Source organism: Biomphalaria glabrata, chromosome 4 (assembly GCF_947242115.1).
Source record: "Biomphalaria glabrata chromosome 4, xgBioGlab47.1, whole genome shotgun sequence".
Taxonomy (NCBI): Eukaryota; Metazoa; Mollusca; class Gastropoda; family Planorbidae; genus Biomphalaria; species Biomphalaria glabrata.
Window position 1 is genome coordinate 46,279,995 of NC_074714.1, and position 17,946 is coordinate 46,297,940.

At 40.8% G+C, this 17,946-nt stretch overlaps 2 protein-coding genes across 3 annotated transcripts in view; one reads left to right on the forward strand and one right to left on the reverse strand.

Annotated features, from left to right (window-relative positions):
- Positions 1-16,934, reverse strand: part of LOC106055011 (IQ motif and SEC7 domain-containing protein 1-like) — a 137,812-nt gene extending 120,878 nt beyond the window's left edge. The window contains exon 1 of the mRNA XM_056027236.1: positions 15,958-16,934. Within this exon, the coding sequence (XP_055883211.1) occupies positions 15,958-16,202 (245 nt within the window). The 5' untranslated portion in view covers positions 16,203-16,934. The remainder of the gene's footprint in view (positions 1-15,957) is intronic.
- On the forward strand, positions 322-7,712 carry LOC129925874 (uncharacterized). Of its 2 annotated transcripts, none has more exons than XR_008777620.1 (2): positions 322-6,317; positions 7,100-7,712. XR_008777620.1 is itself a non-coding variant. In XM_056027247.1 (2 exons), exon 2 carries the CDS (start codon positions 2,661-2,663, stop codon positions 5,541-5,543), a length of 2,883 nt encoding a protein of 960 aa, XP_055883222.1. In that variant the 5' UTR covers positions 322-931; positions 1,713-2,660; the 3' UTR covers positions 5,544-7,712. The 2 variants fall into 2 exon arrangements, 1 of the variants encoding a protein (XP_055883222.1); XM_056027247.1 differs by having other exon boundaries at positions 322-931; positions 1,713-7,712.
- Positions 16,935-17,946: the final 1,012 nt, after the last annotated feature.

Below are 17,946 nucleotides of genomic sequence, written 5' to 3' on the forward strand. Positions count from 1 at the left end.
AAGACATGCTCATTTGAGTAGTCAGCATCGTACAGACACATTTTCTATTCTTTAAAACCATAATATTCTAATCATTTTATGTAGTTTAGAAAATGCTTCCCTCTAAAATATGGAATCCGGACGTCGTTATACAAATTTGCTACATTGATGGGGATGCGAACCAAAACTTTCCCGAGTGTGAGTGAGAAGACGTCCTGGTTATGTAGCTGTAGAAAATACTGTAGATCTTGGTGACTGTGACGAAACGCGTCCCTTCTCAATACAGAACTGACCAGTGCGGAACTAATCCCCCCCCTCTTAACATTGTTAGCCTTGTATAGCCCCTTTTACACTAAACTGACCAGGGTAGAACACAAACAATCTATTACACCAAGGTTAGATCCAACCCCCAAATTATAGGCCATAAACACACATCCCAAGTTACACCCAGACGCCGAAACAAACGTACGCAGCCGTTCAGTTCAGGAACATTAAAATTGAAAGTTACGCCCCAAACGCCGAAACAAAAGCACGCAACCGTAAAGTCCAGGGACATTAAAATTTGGTGTCCACGTACATCCCTTTGAGTCGACAATCCTAACGCCCAGGGCTATTCAAATCGTTTCCGTCCGCTGTACCGTCGAGCGATTGTCCAGCCTGATAATTATGGTATGGTTCCGCTTTCATCCTCCTTTGCCCCCCCCCCCCGGGTCGCGGGTTAAAGAAGTCAGGTGAATGACCCCCAAATGAAAAGATTGGTCCAATTTAACAATTCTAAACTCAAAAGACCCGCTGGCCATTGGATCATCACTACTCTTAACATACCGTTCGGGAACCTATAAAAGCCGGAGACGAAAGTTTCAGGTTAATGCCATTCTAGATCAGAATCACTGAGAAGTCAGAAGACTCTCAAGTCAACGATTCATTTGGGAACTTGTGTAAGGCAAAGCGGGTGAGTTGGAAAAACTTTATCATTATTATTTAGTGTGTCTTCGCCTGTAACATTTACGTTCATGTATCATTACCTTGTTAACACTTGTTTGCTTCCAAATATTACATTTGTAAATCTCTATGAATATGTACTTCTTAATAACTCGTCAACATTGACTGTATTCCCAACGGTGGACATCCACCTTACAATTTAGTTAATCCTAATGTCTATTTATGCAATTGTTATTTATTCATGTCCATATTCATCTGGACCTACTCGAGTCTAGATCATTTTCTTACCTGTGCATATGCACCTGTATATGTGCACATATATATATACATTATGATTGTGCTTGTTTTGGTTATGCACATACTGTGCTGTTACCATGCAACCTTAGGCCCGAGAATCAGTCTCGCATGTCTACCCCACTATTTTCGGCTTGTCGGCCTACATAGTTATGTGCCCTTTTCTACCCCCCCCCTTTTCTTCCTGTCACGGTCCTCTGGTCACGAGTGACCGCGGACTTGTTTACCTGTGGGTCAATGAGGTCACAGGGGCTACAACCCTGTAATATGGTCCCCCTGTTTCCCTCCTCATTTATGCCCCTGCCTTGTACATTTATATTTGTATTTGTATTATTATTATTGTATTATTTGTACAGCAATTATTACTAGACCTAGTAAAATGTTGTTGACATGTATCTTAGTTAGCCTGAGGGAGACGCTCCTATCAAGGATGCGCCCCTCGCCAACCAGCCTGTATGGTTTAATAATTCAGGCTCCTCTCATGTCTCATTTCATAGCCTCCTACACCAGGGCTGGCGTGTTTTGTTGCCTGAAGGCAGACCTCAGCAGCTCTCCACACATTCCCGTTGAGGGTGAGTCACTCATCACCCTCAAACCGAACCGAAGGCATTCCAGGCTGACGTCCCAGGACCGGTCTGCAACTACCGCGGGAGTAAGCCCACCGCGTGGCATCCTCATATTCATCACACTAGTGCCTGCCTACCTGCAGGGCACCAGCAACTGGCTACAACACAACGGAGCTTCAACTTATCCAACCCCGAAGGAGAACCTTGCATAACAGATAAGTGAGAGACAGCCGAATAAGCAAACCATACACGAATCTTTATGAGCAACATCCCAGTGATGATATTATCTTAAACGTCATCATAAAATCCTAAATCATTCTGTACATCCCCCCCCACTCACTGATTGTATTTCTTCTTAATTTATCTTTATTAAATACTTGTTCTTCCACAAAACCAATAAGCTTTGCGTTTTGCTTGTGCCTGTCTATGTGCCTATACAACATCAACCAAATATTTACCACGTTGTGGCTCTAAGACTTTACCCCTAGGAGTCGCAGGCCATCGTCCCCATCGGGAAGTGCAAACGGACCGATCGGCGGACTTATTCCACCACAACGGGGGTAAACTGTGACGCCTAGTCCGGGATCACAAAACCCTAACCCATTCAGTATAGGCACAAGGCAATAAGCAGAACGTTTAAAAATTTCCACCCACTAGACCCTATATATATATATATATATATATTGATAACATAGAACTACATATTGCTCAGTATGGTTTGATTATGTCAATGCTGTATAGTATATTATATTAATTATATACTGGTTGTATCATATTAAGATAATAACACAGGTGAAGACATAAATAATTAATATTCAGTTAGCCTCTCACCCGCTTCAGCTCCGGAGCATACTTCCCCATCACTTCTATCCCACAAACATGGCTGAAGGCACTAGATCAAAAGCCGAATCAGCTAAATCTATCAAAATTCGCGAGCTCAACGAGCTAGCAGACCAAATAGGTATCAGGCCTGAGGATCGACCAACGTTCGTCCTGGCTAAATTCGAGGAGTGGGAAAAATTTGAGAGGGAAAAAGAAAAGGCAAAAATAGATAGAGAAAGGGAAAAGGAAGCTCACGCGTTCCGTATGAAAGAGAAGGAAGTAGAGTTAGAAAAATTAAAAGCTAACGACGAATCGCGTACAACAAATGCTGCCGATCAAAACTCCCCTAATTGTCAAACCCCTCACTTCAACTTAGAACCTTTCGATGAAACCAAAGAAAGTATAGAGACTTTCTTAGAAAGATTTCAAAACGTGGCTACCAACAACCAGCTACCAATTGGCAAATGGTCATTTAGAGTGTCACAAGCTCTGCGGGGTAAGGCCTACGAGGTGTATGCTAAGCTCCCCTCATCCAGTCAAAACGACTACTCAGCGCTCAAGAACGCACTGCTAGTCCAGTTCGACTTGACCGCCAGCTCCTACCACAAGAAATTTAGGAACTCTCGCCTTGAAAGACGTGAGATGTATTCCAGTCTCTTTACTAGACTAGAGAAATACTTGGATAAATGGTTATCCTTAAGTCCCTTCACTCAAAATTATGAAGGTCTAAAAGACCTTATTCTGGTAGAACAGCTCCGCGAATGTATGACCCCTGACCTTCGCATCTTCATAGATGAAAGCGGTGTCACTACACCACAAGAAATAGTCAGTTACTCTGATAGATTTCTAGCAGCCCACAGGGAGCAGAAAACTAAAACATCAGACCAGAGCCCATCGATAGCGAAGGTAGATAAGCAGCCCGACCCTTCAACTAGCAGCAATAACAATAACAACAAACAAACACGCCAGTCCAACAACCAAGCACCCCGCCACCCCATTCCTCCCAACCCGCCGAGGCAGCAAAAGAAGTGGTGCAGCTTCCATAACTCTCCTACCCATGACTCCAGCGAGTGTCATAATAGAAGTCGCCCTTACTCAGCCCAACCACTGATGGTGATAACACAAGCAACTCCCGTCCTAAACTCATCACCGAGTAACCATCCCCCTACAGTCGAAAAGGTATTAGTGAACGGAATATCCTCTAATTGTCTATACGATTCCGGTTGCTCCTTTTCAGCAATCGTCAGGAAATCATTGGTAAAGCCTCGATATATTAGCAACAAATGGGTCACCATACAAGGCGCAGACTTGAACTCTACCCCATTCACCCTTCCGATCGCCCGAATAAAGGTGAGATCTAGATATGTCAACGGTAGGATAGAGGCGGCCGTCATGGACAATCCATGCTTTGATCTAACGCTTGGTGATAAATACGTGTTCCTGGGAACCCCTACAGGCCCAAGGTTCACTACCTCAGAGGTCACTCCGGTGAACCCCAATACAAATAACCCCTCGGTCCCTGAAACGGACCACATCAGCGCATTCCCTGTGAATACTGGAGCCCAGGCTCCACAGGATGGCGCAAGGGAAACCCTTAACTCTCTCCGCAGAGGATACAAGGAATCCCCACGAAGCTATCTATCGTCTGCAAAGATTTTCGCTCCCGTGAAAAGGGATAAGTCGAAAATCCATAGGCGCCCAATAGCTCGCAAACCGGGCCTCCCACAGCACCATTTGGGCGGGGAGGGAGGCGCACGAAGTCACGCGGCCCGATCCCAGCGCTTCGGCCCTCAAACCCAGCAAACTGGCCAACCCAACTCCCAGAACTCTAAACAGAGCCGAGGAGTAAAGGCCGAGAATCCCACCAGCAGTTCTATCACGAAGAACGCTGACTCTAGCGGCACGAATGTTGTCATGCAGGCCGCCAATCTCAACGCTCTCGCCATCGAGCGAAGCACCCATTCTGCCAGCGCACCCATCAATGCACAGGGCACTGGCACTGCCGCCATCGTCCTTCTGCAGGACACTGGCATCGACAGCGTAATGGGCATCGCATCCAGCGCCACAATGATTGCACCTGATATAGTGCGAGGCATCAAACCCCTTGGTGCCGCCTTCAACTCACGGTCCACCGAAACCCACCCCAGGCAACTCATCACGAGAAGCGCTTGTACAAACGGTTATGAGACAAGACCATGTCTCCCCCTCGAGCCGCCTGGTAAGGTATCTCTGTTCCCCACTTTACACATTTCTGCACCCCTTCTCAACGCCGAGGGCCTAGAACCGCATCCGCCCTTAAACCACATAGATGAGCTACCCTCTAACCCCACCGAGGTCGTTGTAAGTGAAAACGACCCGCCACCCAGCCAACTATCAAACTTGCAACTTAGCTCGGCTAATAAACAAGAAGACCGCAAAATATGTCTAAAGTTTCTATGTCTAGTAGTCTCGTTGATGTTTCTTGCACATCACTATGGTTCAAACCCTAAAGCATCACATGGGCCCTCACACGATGGTTCAACTCTCCATGTGCTTCCCAAACCAGTACTGGTGGTAACACTTATGCTCACTACATTCTTGCTAGGCTATCGGTCTGCTAGAATAAGGTGGCCACGCTTTTGCAGCAGGCGTAAGGTATTTCTAAGCATGCCTAAGTTCTCGAAGGGCCTTCCGCAGTTTCAACACAATGAAAACAAGCTGAGCACCCAGTCCCGGCTACTACTATTTAGCCACTCTCTTGCCCGTAATGGCAGTCACAAAGAGGGAGTAACTCCCGCCTTCCTTGATTGGTGCACAAGTGTATCTGCAAATACATCAACCCCAGATCCTGTGGTGGAGTTTGATGTCCACCATAGCATCCCAGCTCACGCTGGACCTGATGACGTGATCAGTGAATGCACGCTCCTACGTAGGGGCCCCGCTTGTCCCTCTATCATCTAGGCAACCTCTCACAGGTCAGTTCAGAATTTCGAAATTAATAATGCCTTTACAATGCATTATCTTTGGCGGAGGGGTGTGTGACGAAACGCGTCCCTTCTCAATACAGAACTGACCAGTGCGGAACTAATCCCCCCCCTCTTAACATTGTTAGCCTTGTATAGCCCCTTTTACACTAAACTGACCAGGGTAGAACACAAACAATCTATTACACCAAGGTTAGATCCAACCCCCAAATTATAGGCCATAAACACACATCCCAAGTTACACCCAGACGCCGAAACAAACGTACGCAGCCGTTCAGTTCAGGAACATTAAAATTGAAAGTTACGCCCCAAACGCCGAAACAAAAGCACGCAACCGTAAAGTCCAGGGACATTAAAATTTGGTGTCCACGTACATCCCTTTGAGTCGACAATCCTAACGCCCAGGGCTATTCAAATCGTTTCCGTCCGCTGTACCGTCGAGCGATTGTCCAGCCTGATAATTATGGTATGGTTCCGCTTTCATCCTCCTTTGCCCCCCCCCCCCCCGGGTCGCGGGTTAAAGAAGTCAGGTGAATGACCCCCAAATGAAAAGATTGGTCCAATTTAACAATTCTAAACTCAAAAGACTCGCTGGCCATTGGATCATCACTACTCTTAACATACCGTTCGGGAACCTATAAAAGCCGGAGACGAAAGTTTCAGGTTAATGCCATTCTAGATCAGAATCACTGAGAAGTCAGAAGACTCTCAAGTCAACGATTCATTTGGGAACTTGTGTAAGGCAAAGCGGGTGAGTTGGAAAAACTTTATCATTATTATTTAGTGTGTCTTCGCCTGTAACATTTACGTTCATGTATCATTACCTTGTTAACACTTGTTTGCTTCCAAATATTACATTTGTAAATCTCTATGAATATGTACTTCTTAATAACTCGTCAACATTGACTGTATTCCCAACGGTGGACATCCACCTTACAATTTAGTTAATCCTAATGTCTATTTATGCAATTGTTATTTATTCATGTCCATATTCATCTGGACCTACTCGAGTCTAGATCATTTTCTTACCTGTGCATATGCACCTGTATATGTGCACATATATATATACATTATGATTGTGCTTGTTTTGGTTATGCACATACTGTGCTGTTACCATGCAACCTTAGGCCCGAGAATCAGTCTCGCATGTCTACCCCACTATTTTCGGCTTGTCGGCCTACATAGTTATGTGCCCTTTTCTACCCCCCCCCCTTTTCTTCCTGTCACGGTCCTCTGGTCACGAGTGACCGCGGACTTGTTTACCTGTGGGTCAATGAGGTCACAGGGGCTACAACCCTGTAATATGGTCCCCCTGTTTCCCTCCTCATTTATGCCCCTGCCTTGTACATTTATATTTGTATTTGTATTATTATTATTGTATTATTTGTACAGCAATTATTACTAGACCTAGTAAAATGTTGTTGACATGTATCTTAGTTAGCCTGAGGGAGACGCTCCTATCAAGGATGCGCCCCTCGCCAACCAGCCTGTATGGTTTAATAATTCAGGCTCCTCTCATGTCTCATTTCATAGCCTCCTACACCAGGGCTGGCGTGTTTTGTTGCCTGAAGGCAGACCTCAGCAGCTCTCCACACATTCCCGTTGAGGGTGAGTCACTCATCACCCTCAAACCGAACCGAAGGCATTCCAGGCTGACGTCCCAGGACCGGTCTGCAACTACCGCAGGAGTAAGCCCACCGCGTGGCATCCTCATATTCATCACACTAGTGCCTGCCTACCTGCAGGGCACCAGCAACTGGCTACAACACAACGGAGCTTCAACTTATCCAACCCCGAAGGAGAACCTTGCATAACAGATAAGTGAGAGACAGCCGAATAAGCAAACCATACACGAATCTTTATGAGCAACATCCCAGTGATGATATTATCTTAAACGTCATCATAAAATCCTAAATCATTCTGTACATCCCCCCCCACTCACTGATTGTATTTCTTCTTAATTTATCTTTATTAAATACTTGTTCTTCCACAAAACCAATAAGCTTTGCGTTTTGCTTGTGCCTGTCTATGTGCCTATACAACATCAACCAAATATTTACCACGTTGTGGCTCTAAGACTTTACCCCTAGGAGTCGCAGGCCATCGTCCCCATCGGGAAGTGCAAACGGACCGATCGGCGGACTTATTCCACCACAGTGACCTACGCAGCAGTTCCGATAAAGAGAAACTCGAGCAGACGATCCAGTTGAATTATCTCCCATGTTTGTCGAACATGTAAAGTAAGGGACGTAACCCAACCTCTACGGAAAACACCATCTCGGTGTCCTGTTATCTTTACGTAGATGACAAGGCGGTAATAGAAGTCATTTCCAAAGAAAACAAAAGCAAAGATTACCTCGGGGGGGGGGGGGAGGAATGTACACACTTCACATAAACAGACACAAACTTCTCGTCATCTAATCATTAATAAGTAAAAGACACTACACTGAAACTTTGAGCAATCAATTTACTGTAGCTGAAGCTGCAGAAGAAGAAACATCTGACCTGTAGGTGCAAGGTAAGGGATCCGATAGAGCGTGAAATCGTTTACTTGAAGTGTCGCTTTTTACCTCTATCGGGTCCCCCGAAAATGTTAGTAGTCTATGATCATCATCCCTTCGAATAATAGAGTTTATAGTTATTTTACTCCACTTCTATAGTTGTCAAGACCCCTATAAGGAGTTGCTGAATTCTTTGCTAATGTGTCTGCCTTTTTCCTGGTACTGTTCCCTGAAGGAAGGTCTTTTCGAGCGCTGAGGATTTTGTGATATGGCCATAGAGGTTTAGTTAACATTTTTTTAAACATCTAGAGCTGTAACAAGAGAAGTGAGACAGAACAGACGTGCATTTTTAGTAGGTTGTATCTTGTTCAAATCATCATTTCGTATGTGTTTTTAACATATATCTACTTTCAAGTTTAAGCTGTTTATATTTATAAATAAATTTCAGTTTAGTTGTACAAGCTGTTTAGAACTACAAACCAATAGCAAAGGGTAAAGTTCTGATCCAGGATAGGACCTCTTTCTAAGATTTTTGGAAGCCCTGACTCCAGCCAGTTTTAACGGGTCCCGGTAGTTTATTCGCAGACAACAAACCTAGGTGGATACTTGCGCTGTCTTCCCGCTCACACATAGTAAGTACAACTCACTAGTGATGATCTCTCTTCTCACACATACTGAAATTCAAACGACAACAAGAACAAACAGACGAGACCAATCAAGACATCTGCACTGGTTGGCGGCATTATCTTTGTACGCGAGATAAAAAAGAGACTACAATTGGTAGAGAATTTAGCACGAATAGTACAACAATTTTTGACGCATCCTCACAATTTTTCAATGTTTGGCAAATATTCTAGCTACTTAATTGCCCACAGAGTCTAACTATGTTTACCAAACTTTTATCCTATCTATAGCATTAAATATACTTATTGGGAAGACACAAAAAAAATAGCAGCTAAAATGGCGAATTACCAATGGCCGGGTTTTAAAGAAGACCTTAGACATGACGGTGCAAGGTTTCAGCACAGATTGTTCTGTCAGCCCAGAGCCTGACAATGGACACAGCACGTATTTGACCTGCGCAGTGTCCGTGTCTGGCGTGATTGACAGACATGCATAATACCGATCAGGAAGAAGGCCAGTTTTGGGACCAGTAAGTAGAACTAAAGCCAAAAAGTTGGGGAAGGAACAACACGAAGGCACGCTGGGACGTCAAAGCTTTGTCTTTTGATAATACATGTATTGTTAGTCTGAACAACGCTAAGATAAGCTATTTCTATATTAATGACTTAGAATTCTGAAAGGTATTATGTAGGACTATCAATGGTATTAGACACAGCGGTGCATTAATAACTGCACAACAGTCTGGGCGAAACCAGTCTGTAAATGATGAAAAACCAAGTATGATGCTAAGACCGATGAATGATGGTGAAGAAGATGCAATGCGGTGTATGCCTTTCTTGTGTATACAATACAACCTGGTATGAGGTGTATACAATGTAGGATGGTATGATGTGTATACAATGTAGGATGGTTACAGTCTTGTATGAGAGGCAATAATGATGGTGAAGGGATATGTATGGTACTTAAGGGAATGTTCAATGTGTGATGGTAAGGACAATGTAAGACGATGCAGTTATTTATGATGTATCCATAATGTGCGTTGGTCCGACCACATACCAGACACAGAAATCTTAAAGTTGTCCAACATGATAAGAATCAATGCGACAGTAAAAAAAAAGTCCCAACTTTGATGGGCGGGACATGTAGTCCGCATGCCAGACAATCGCCTTCCCAAACGACTTCTGCTCGGGGTGTTGTGTGCAGGAAAGCGCTCCCAGGGAGGTCAATACAAGCGCTACAAAGATAGTCTTAAGAGCTCCTTCAAGGAATGCGATATCGACATTCACGGCTGGGAAGCACTAGCTCCTCATGGCGTGAAGCTGTGAGTCTCGGAGTCTCAAGATTTTAAGCAAGAATAATAGCCATGGTGAACGAGCGCCGAACAAAAAACTGAGAGAAGAAGCAGGCCTATCTGTACTGACCTAACCCACCCATGCCACGTATGCGGCCGGCTTTTTAAAATGAGGATTGGACTTTACAGTCATCTTCGAGTCCATAGGAAATGAGAAATGTGCTCATCTTCGATCACGAAGGAGCTATATATATATACATGATGTAAGATGGTGAGGAAAATGTCTGATAGTGAGCGATATGTATGAGGAAATAAATGATGGTAAAGTCAACCTTTGGCGGCGAGGTTAATGTATGATAGTGAATACAGTGTATGATGGTGAATACAGTGTATGATGGTAAATACAGTGTATGATGGTAAATACAGAGTATGATGGTGAATACAGTGTATGATGGTAAATACAGTGTATGATGGTAAATACAGTGTATGATGGTGAATACAGTGTATGATGGTGAATACAGAGTATGATGGCGAATACAGAGTATGATGGTGAATACAGTGTATGATGGTAAATACAGAGTATGATGGCGAATACAGAGTATGATGGCGAATACAGTGTATGATGGTGAATACAGTGTATGATGGTAAATACAGAGTATGATGGTAAACACAGAGTATGATGGTAAATACAGAGTATGATGGTAAATACAGAGTATGATGGTGAATACAGAGTATGATGGTGAATACAGTGTATGATGGTAAATACAGAGTATGATGGTGAATACAGTGTATGATGGTGAATACAGTGTATGGTGGTGAATACAGAGTATGATGGTGAATACAGTGTATGATCGTAAATACAGTGTATGATGGTAAATACAGTGTATGATGGTAAATACAGTGTATGATGGTGAATACAATGGAAAATACTGAGGATGTAGATAATAACCATAAAATGTTTTTAAATAAACAGCCTCAAGGTTCATACAAAAAGAGAACAGAATGAGGCCGATAGTGAGAAAATAAATGTCTGAAGACAGAAAGATGTTTTATACAAAGTGATATTTAGATAAACAGACTGAATTAGATAAAGAGACTGAATTAGATAAACAGACTGAAAGAAAAAGATGAAACAGAGACAGAAAACAGCAAGAGGCAGAGAATACAGACACAGGAAGACTGTGCTGAGTGATGCTTAGTTGACTGGTCCCACACAAGCATGATTATAGCTCCTACCATGAGGATGATATCGATTACTAACATCTATCAGGAAAATATCGCGTCCTACTGACACGTGACATAAGTACGTCATATCATAGCAATGCCGTAACATTCACTACGCCCAAACAAAGGAATGCCCCCTTGTCAATTATATAGCACGTAGAATATAAAGCTGACCTTTGTGAATACAAATTACGAATGACGAGTGAGAGATATATAATTCTAGCACTACTTTTTTTTTGTTCTGTGTAATGAATAATAATAAAAGAATATCCAATGAACCACAAACGCCGAATAAATTAAATAAAATGAGTATCTGGTTACAAAATGAAAAAAAAAATTGCTATAAAACTAGAATACCGTACACGTTTAGAACGGTCTGGTGCCGTCTGCTAACTACTTAACACCATTTCCCTTTGATGTCACCATGTTCACTAACGCACTCGCACCGTGCTGCACCATTTAACCTTAGAAGATGTGCAACAAGGGGGTGTAGTTCATGCACTAAGTCACAAACACACTTGTAGGCTACCAAGTCCATCCGATATCAATGTAATAGTGTTTTCATACAGCACTATACATCGTACATCAATGTAATGGTGTTTTCATACAGCACTATACATCCAACATCAATGTAATGATGTTTTCACTTTAAAGTTTGGTAAATGTAATAGTCCAAAGTAACGCATGACACGATCACTTGTACCTACTAGCGTGCGCAAACACACAAACAAATAGTTTCAGCTCTACTTTACAGGGCCGGGTTTAAGTAAATTGAGGTCCTACAGGTGCTGGTCGCGACTGGGCTCTAGAAAAGACCAGGGGTGCCACCCATGAGACCAAGTAAACCCTGAAACCCGAATTTCCAAATTTTACAAACCCTGAAATCATAAACCCTAAACTTTACCAACCCTGAAACGTACGGCATATACAATTTAAGCACCAAAATTTTACGAAAGAAGAACAGTATTAAATTACTACCTAGATCTATATCATAATATGCCCCCCATGTTTTAAATATGTAATTAGTAAGCCTATAATTATAATAAATAGAGCTTGTGTGTATTTATTGATAAAGCTTGTAATACAAGTTAACAGGATTTAGTACAATTTTATATTAACAATGTTTCAAATGTTTGTACACCCCCCCCCCAAACACACAGTTATTTTAAATGATGTTTCTCTCTTTAACATTTTTTCCCTCATTATTCATTTGAAGCAGCCTACTTTAAACTTTAATCAACATTGATCAAACTGATTCCATCAATGTACATGCATGGACCTGTAAATCTATTGCAACAAGATATAATTGTTTTGAGATTTAGTCCAGATTTACTCCAAAATGAACATTTAGATTTAGTTTCTAATATTTAAATGTAGACCTAGATGGCTAGAATGTGCTGGACTGCTTATACATAATTATAATTTATTTGTATAAATCAAGATCTATTGACCAATCGATCTATTTTTTCTAGCCTCTAAGTAGTCTAAGTCTTCAGGCGAACGCAAACTTACTAATTTAATTCTTCAATCATTGATTCTAGATCTAGTTCTGATCTAAAAACGATGTAAATATCCTAAATCTAGATCCTACTTATATAATACTCTAGACCAATATAGCTCTAGACTAGTCTAGACATAGGCTAAGGCCCTATGTCTATAAGGAACCTATACAAATATTAAAATATAAAACACGGAAAGAAAAAAAATAATAATTTCTCACGCGTGAATTTTTTTTTCTTTCTATTTCTAGATCTAGGACTAGCCGCTAGGTACGCGAGTAGATCTAGACTATTCTAGACTATATCTATACTAAATACAAGACTTTACAGTCTAGATCAGTTCTAGATTGATCAAAGAAATAGATCTAGACTCTAAATCGAGCCGATTCGAGGCGCGTTCCGTAGATCTAGAAATTCTCTATAGATCTAGAATGTTTACACTTTTTTGTCACTTAAAAAAAAATACTGTACCGGTAAATAAAGCTTAGTGCGCATGCAAAGTGAAAGTCTCGCGAATCGCGAGATATGAGACGGGTCGATTTTGTTTAAAAATGGCGGCTCGCGCGATCGGAACTAACAAACTAAAATTAACGGGAGAAAATGACCAGAAATTTCGAAAAAATCTAAATCAACTAAAACCCTGGATTTTAACAAAATTGTAGAAGGCAAACCCGGAGGGGGGAAAATCGGACCCCTCAAAACCCGGATTTCCGGGTTATTCCGGAAAAGTGGCACCCCTGGAAAAGACTTTATTAGTACATTTAATCTCTTTTAATTTAGTAATTTAATGCATATACTTTTTTTTTGTTTCAAAAATAGTTTAATCTGTGTTGGGGCTTGTGGACTATTGCATTTTGGGAAGAGAGAAATAGCAAGTACTAAAGAGTTCCAGAATATGTGGTTCGTGTGTGTAAAATGTGACTTCGAGTTTGCACTACTAAGACCTCCAGTGACCTAATTCCCTAAAGTGATTGACGGGAGATAACATATCTAAAACAAAAAGGTGACAGACCAAACTCGAATGAACTTCACAATTCACCAGATAAGTCAGTGTCACGTGACTTGAAATCAGTGCAGCATGCAGGTAAGAACAAAATAAAATTTAAAGCAATCACACACCTGAGTTTGTTGGTGTGTGTATGTGTGTGCGTGTAAGACCAGTAAGTTACCCAATGCTGGCCTCTCCAGACTCCTACTGACTACGGTCCCGTCTCTGGAGGATTTTCACCGGTCGTAGGCTACATAATGAAACGCGCGACCAAATTGCCATTGATTGATTCGCCCACTTAGAACCCCAGCGTCCTGTCATAGAGCTCAGCAACACACATTACATGGAGATAGGCCTAGGTTATGACGGGCATACAGAGACATCATAAAGCAGCGTTTCTCAGCCTGGAGTGCAAGTACCCCCCAAAAAAAAAGGAGACTTTTAAGCACTGTGAATATTTAGATTTTGGGTCCCCACCATCGATTGCGTCCATTGCACTTTTCAGGGCCCGTGTATTAACAAGGCTTCGTCTCTAGTATGTGAATACAGGGGAAAACAAAATATATCCTAGCGGTTAAAGGTTATTATATTAACACAAAAAGAAAGTGTGTCTGTGTATTGGTAGGGAATGGAGGTGTGTGGATATGAAAAGCAAGGGGTGTGCAGTGGTGAAAGCAATGAAGTTTACACTTGCATTGACATAGCGACCAGTACAATTTACAACAGATGTGAGATACGCTGGGCCCAAAGTTATCAAATCCATAAATATTTCTGCGTCAGGTGTGTCAAAATATGTAGGTCTCAGATGGGCCTACTGTAGCCATGTTAACTACTGCACTCTTACTTGATCTTCTAACTAAAAAAAAGAATGCCTTATAAGAAATAGACAAAGATCTATCAGCTTTTAGTCGTATACCGAACTTTCTCGACTTGAGTAAACTAGATTACAAACGTTTGAGAGACGTCGCAAAATAAATCATTCTACAGATAATTAATAGAGCAATTAATCAACTCTGTAACGTTACGCTGATTTAAACGGAGGAAAAAAGTTCGATAATTACCTAAATGTTTGACTTGAATGCATGTAATGTTCAACATTAGATAGCTTGTTAGAAACACACTCTAACTGCTCTATTCGTCTGATAAATTCCAAATAATTCGAACAAGAACAGTTTTTTTTTTAGTATCAATAGAGGTTTGGAGTTTCAAATAATGTATTTCAAATCTAGAGGAGAGAGGGGGTGGAGAGGAAGATATTGATACAAAAGTCGTAGCAAGTCATTCTACACTTCCACATAAGAAATCCTTCATTAAAGCTGTTTACTTGACTTGAATAAAATAGCACAATGAAATAGCTTTCAAAATACAAAAGAGAATGTACAAGCAAGCATGCCAGGAAAACACTACACAATTGTAGAGCTAGAAGTTTTAAATATGGACTAGTCCAATGAGGAAGAGAGTTTATTTTAAAAAATAGTGACATAAAAGCAAACAAAATAGATGAGTGTAAAAATCTGGCCAGATCAAAGTCAATGACTAAATGGCAGACTCTGACAATGGAATATGTTTATTTTGCAATGTTTATAGAAAACTCAAACTAAAGATGGTAAAAACAACATAGATGTATGTTTTAGACCTAAAGAAAAAACAACTTGGTTCTATGTACTTAAATCAAGTACTAATAAATAAAATATGTTGAATGTTATGTGAAAAACAAAGTTTTGTAAGCAACAGAGATGAAAACAAATTGATATGTAATAATATATAATGTATGTTGTACTGATAAAGCTTTATGCATGCATATAATAAAAACTTATGAGTGACAAAATGAGCCCATAAAAATGTATTATCTATATTGAATGAGTTAAAGTATATGTTATATGAAAGATCAGTAGAGAAAATATTAACACCATGGATTAATATGTGGGAACAAACTGTACTAAACTATTGTATTGTAATTAGAGCTATATGTATAAACAGTAAATAACAATGGTGCTGAACTACACATTAGTTAGATATTGCTTATAACAACATTAAGTAAATTGTGAAGATGTCTGTCTCTGTGAGTAAAAGTGTGTTTACATGTCAGTTGTCTCAATAGAACAATGAGCACTCAAAAAAAAAATATATAAAAATAAAATTAAGAATAAATTAAGAAGATAGGATTCTTAGAAACTTGAAAATGGGTCATGAGAATAAAGAAAGTTGTGGAAATAGTGATAGGAAAGAGTGGTGGAGAGGGATGATGCCAATGACTGACTCACCTGCTCTGGCGCTCCAGAGAGTTGACAGGTGTTCTCTCGCCATCCACAGCATCCAGGCGAGCTTGAAGTAAATCCTTCTCCTCCGTAACTCGCCTCAACTCTGCCTTCAGCCTCTCGATCTGCTGCTGCTGCAGCATTATGACCTTATCCCTATCCTCCAGGATGGACAGCACCCTTCTCTCACTGTCGTTGCCCAGGCCATCCAGCTCTGGGTCCAAGTCCGAAAGTCTTTTCTTAAGATCCATCCTCGGGGAAATCACCGGCACCAAGCGAAGCACATAGATCTAGACTTACACATGTACACCACACACTAATATCGAGATCTACAATTTTCGTAATTCATAACCCCTCTGCATACTGCTCAACATGCTAATGAAATTTGATGAAATGAGCTTATTTGTCGAAAAGAAATAGATCTAGGCCTAATGCAATAGCCCTACCAGTTTTAAACAGTTTAAGAGTAGCCTAGATCTAACTCCTTACAATTTGCTTGAAATTTAGCAACTGTTTAGATCTAGGATAATCTCTAGATTTAGATCTACTTCCTTATTGTGAAGAAAACGAGGCCACATTAAAGACCTAGAAATACTTTTAACTAAAACATGCCCGAATTTAATTGAGACTCTAGATACACTATCAACACACAAAACTGATTAGTTAGTTTCTTTCACTTCACTCGAAAACATTTAGATCTCGAAAATTTGTATAGATCTAATTCTAGATCTAGATAGAATCAATGTTTGTAGGTCACAATACAAATACGAGACTGTAGTGTGTTGGGAAAAAAAATCAAAACCCTACCTTGATACACGTTTAGTAGTTTTATATTAGATATAGACGTCTAGATATAGAATAGAGATTTTTAAAAAGATAGGCCTAGATCTATATAAATCTAGTAGACCTACATATAGAGTCTCTAGACTCTAGATACTGCTTTGGATTAGATTTGGTCTGGATCTAACATGTAGAATATATCTTGAGACTATAGTGACTACTATAGTCACTATACACATAATATGATAATACAGACTAGATCTAGATTTTCTAGATCTATACTATTTACTATGGCTCTGTAATTAGTGTAATATTAGATTATATAGATCTACTCTATACTCTACTTAGATCATCTAATTTAACTTAGTCTACTCTTTGACTGACGCCAAAGTTCAACAAAGGCATGCCGACACCTGAGTTTACCTGTGAAAAATAATGAAAATTACCAGCCAAAAAGTCTGGCAGACCTCATTATTTCAACTTTTTCTTTCATGTTAGCGGCACTTTTCGAAATAAAATTAAAAAAAAAACAATAATAATAATTCTAGCGTATCTAGATTCTATAATTAATAATATAACAAAATAATTATCCAAAGTTGCACACATGAATGAACTCAATAGCACTTAGAATTAAAGCACAAAAAAACAAAGAAGTCCACTACTGTGTTGATGCAAACATCTGGATCTAGAGATCTAGGTTATAGTAGATCTAGTTCTAGAGTTCTAGATGTGTGTGTCGCTTGGATGACTTGCCCCCAAAACCTTTTGTGTACATTCGAAATGGGATCGGAAGTCAGGTGACGCGGCATGCGCAAAGTGGCAGACGGCGTGATAAAAAAGAGAGAAAGAAAGGGTTGCTGTGGAAGGGACGAAAATAACAGAAAGGTAATTGGGTCAAATGCATTGACAATTTTATCTACCTGGATAGGTAAATGGGAAATCTTATTTTAACGACATCGACATACAAAGTGTCACACAGAACAATCTTGCTCCAGACTTTGCGAATTTACGTTGAAACACCAGAGACTCGACCTGAGTCCATACTTTCCCATGAAGAATTCGTGTGGTAACTGCGTATTTTATTCATTCTAAGCGATTGACAGCTGGTCTGTGGAATGTGGTTATTATTCTCCCTCCCCCGCATAGTGGAATACAAGGTTGTTCTTAAGACTGCTGAGTCTCTGTCTCTGGCTTCGTACATTACTACAAGAAGAA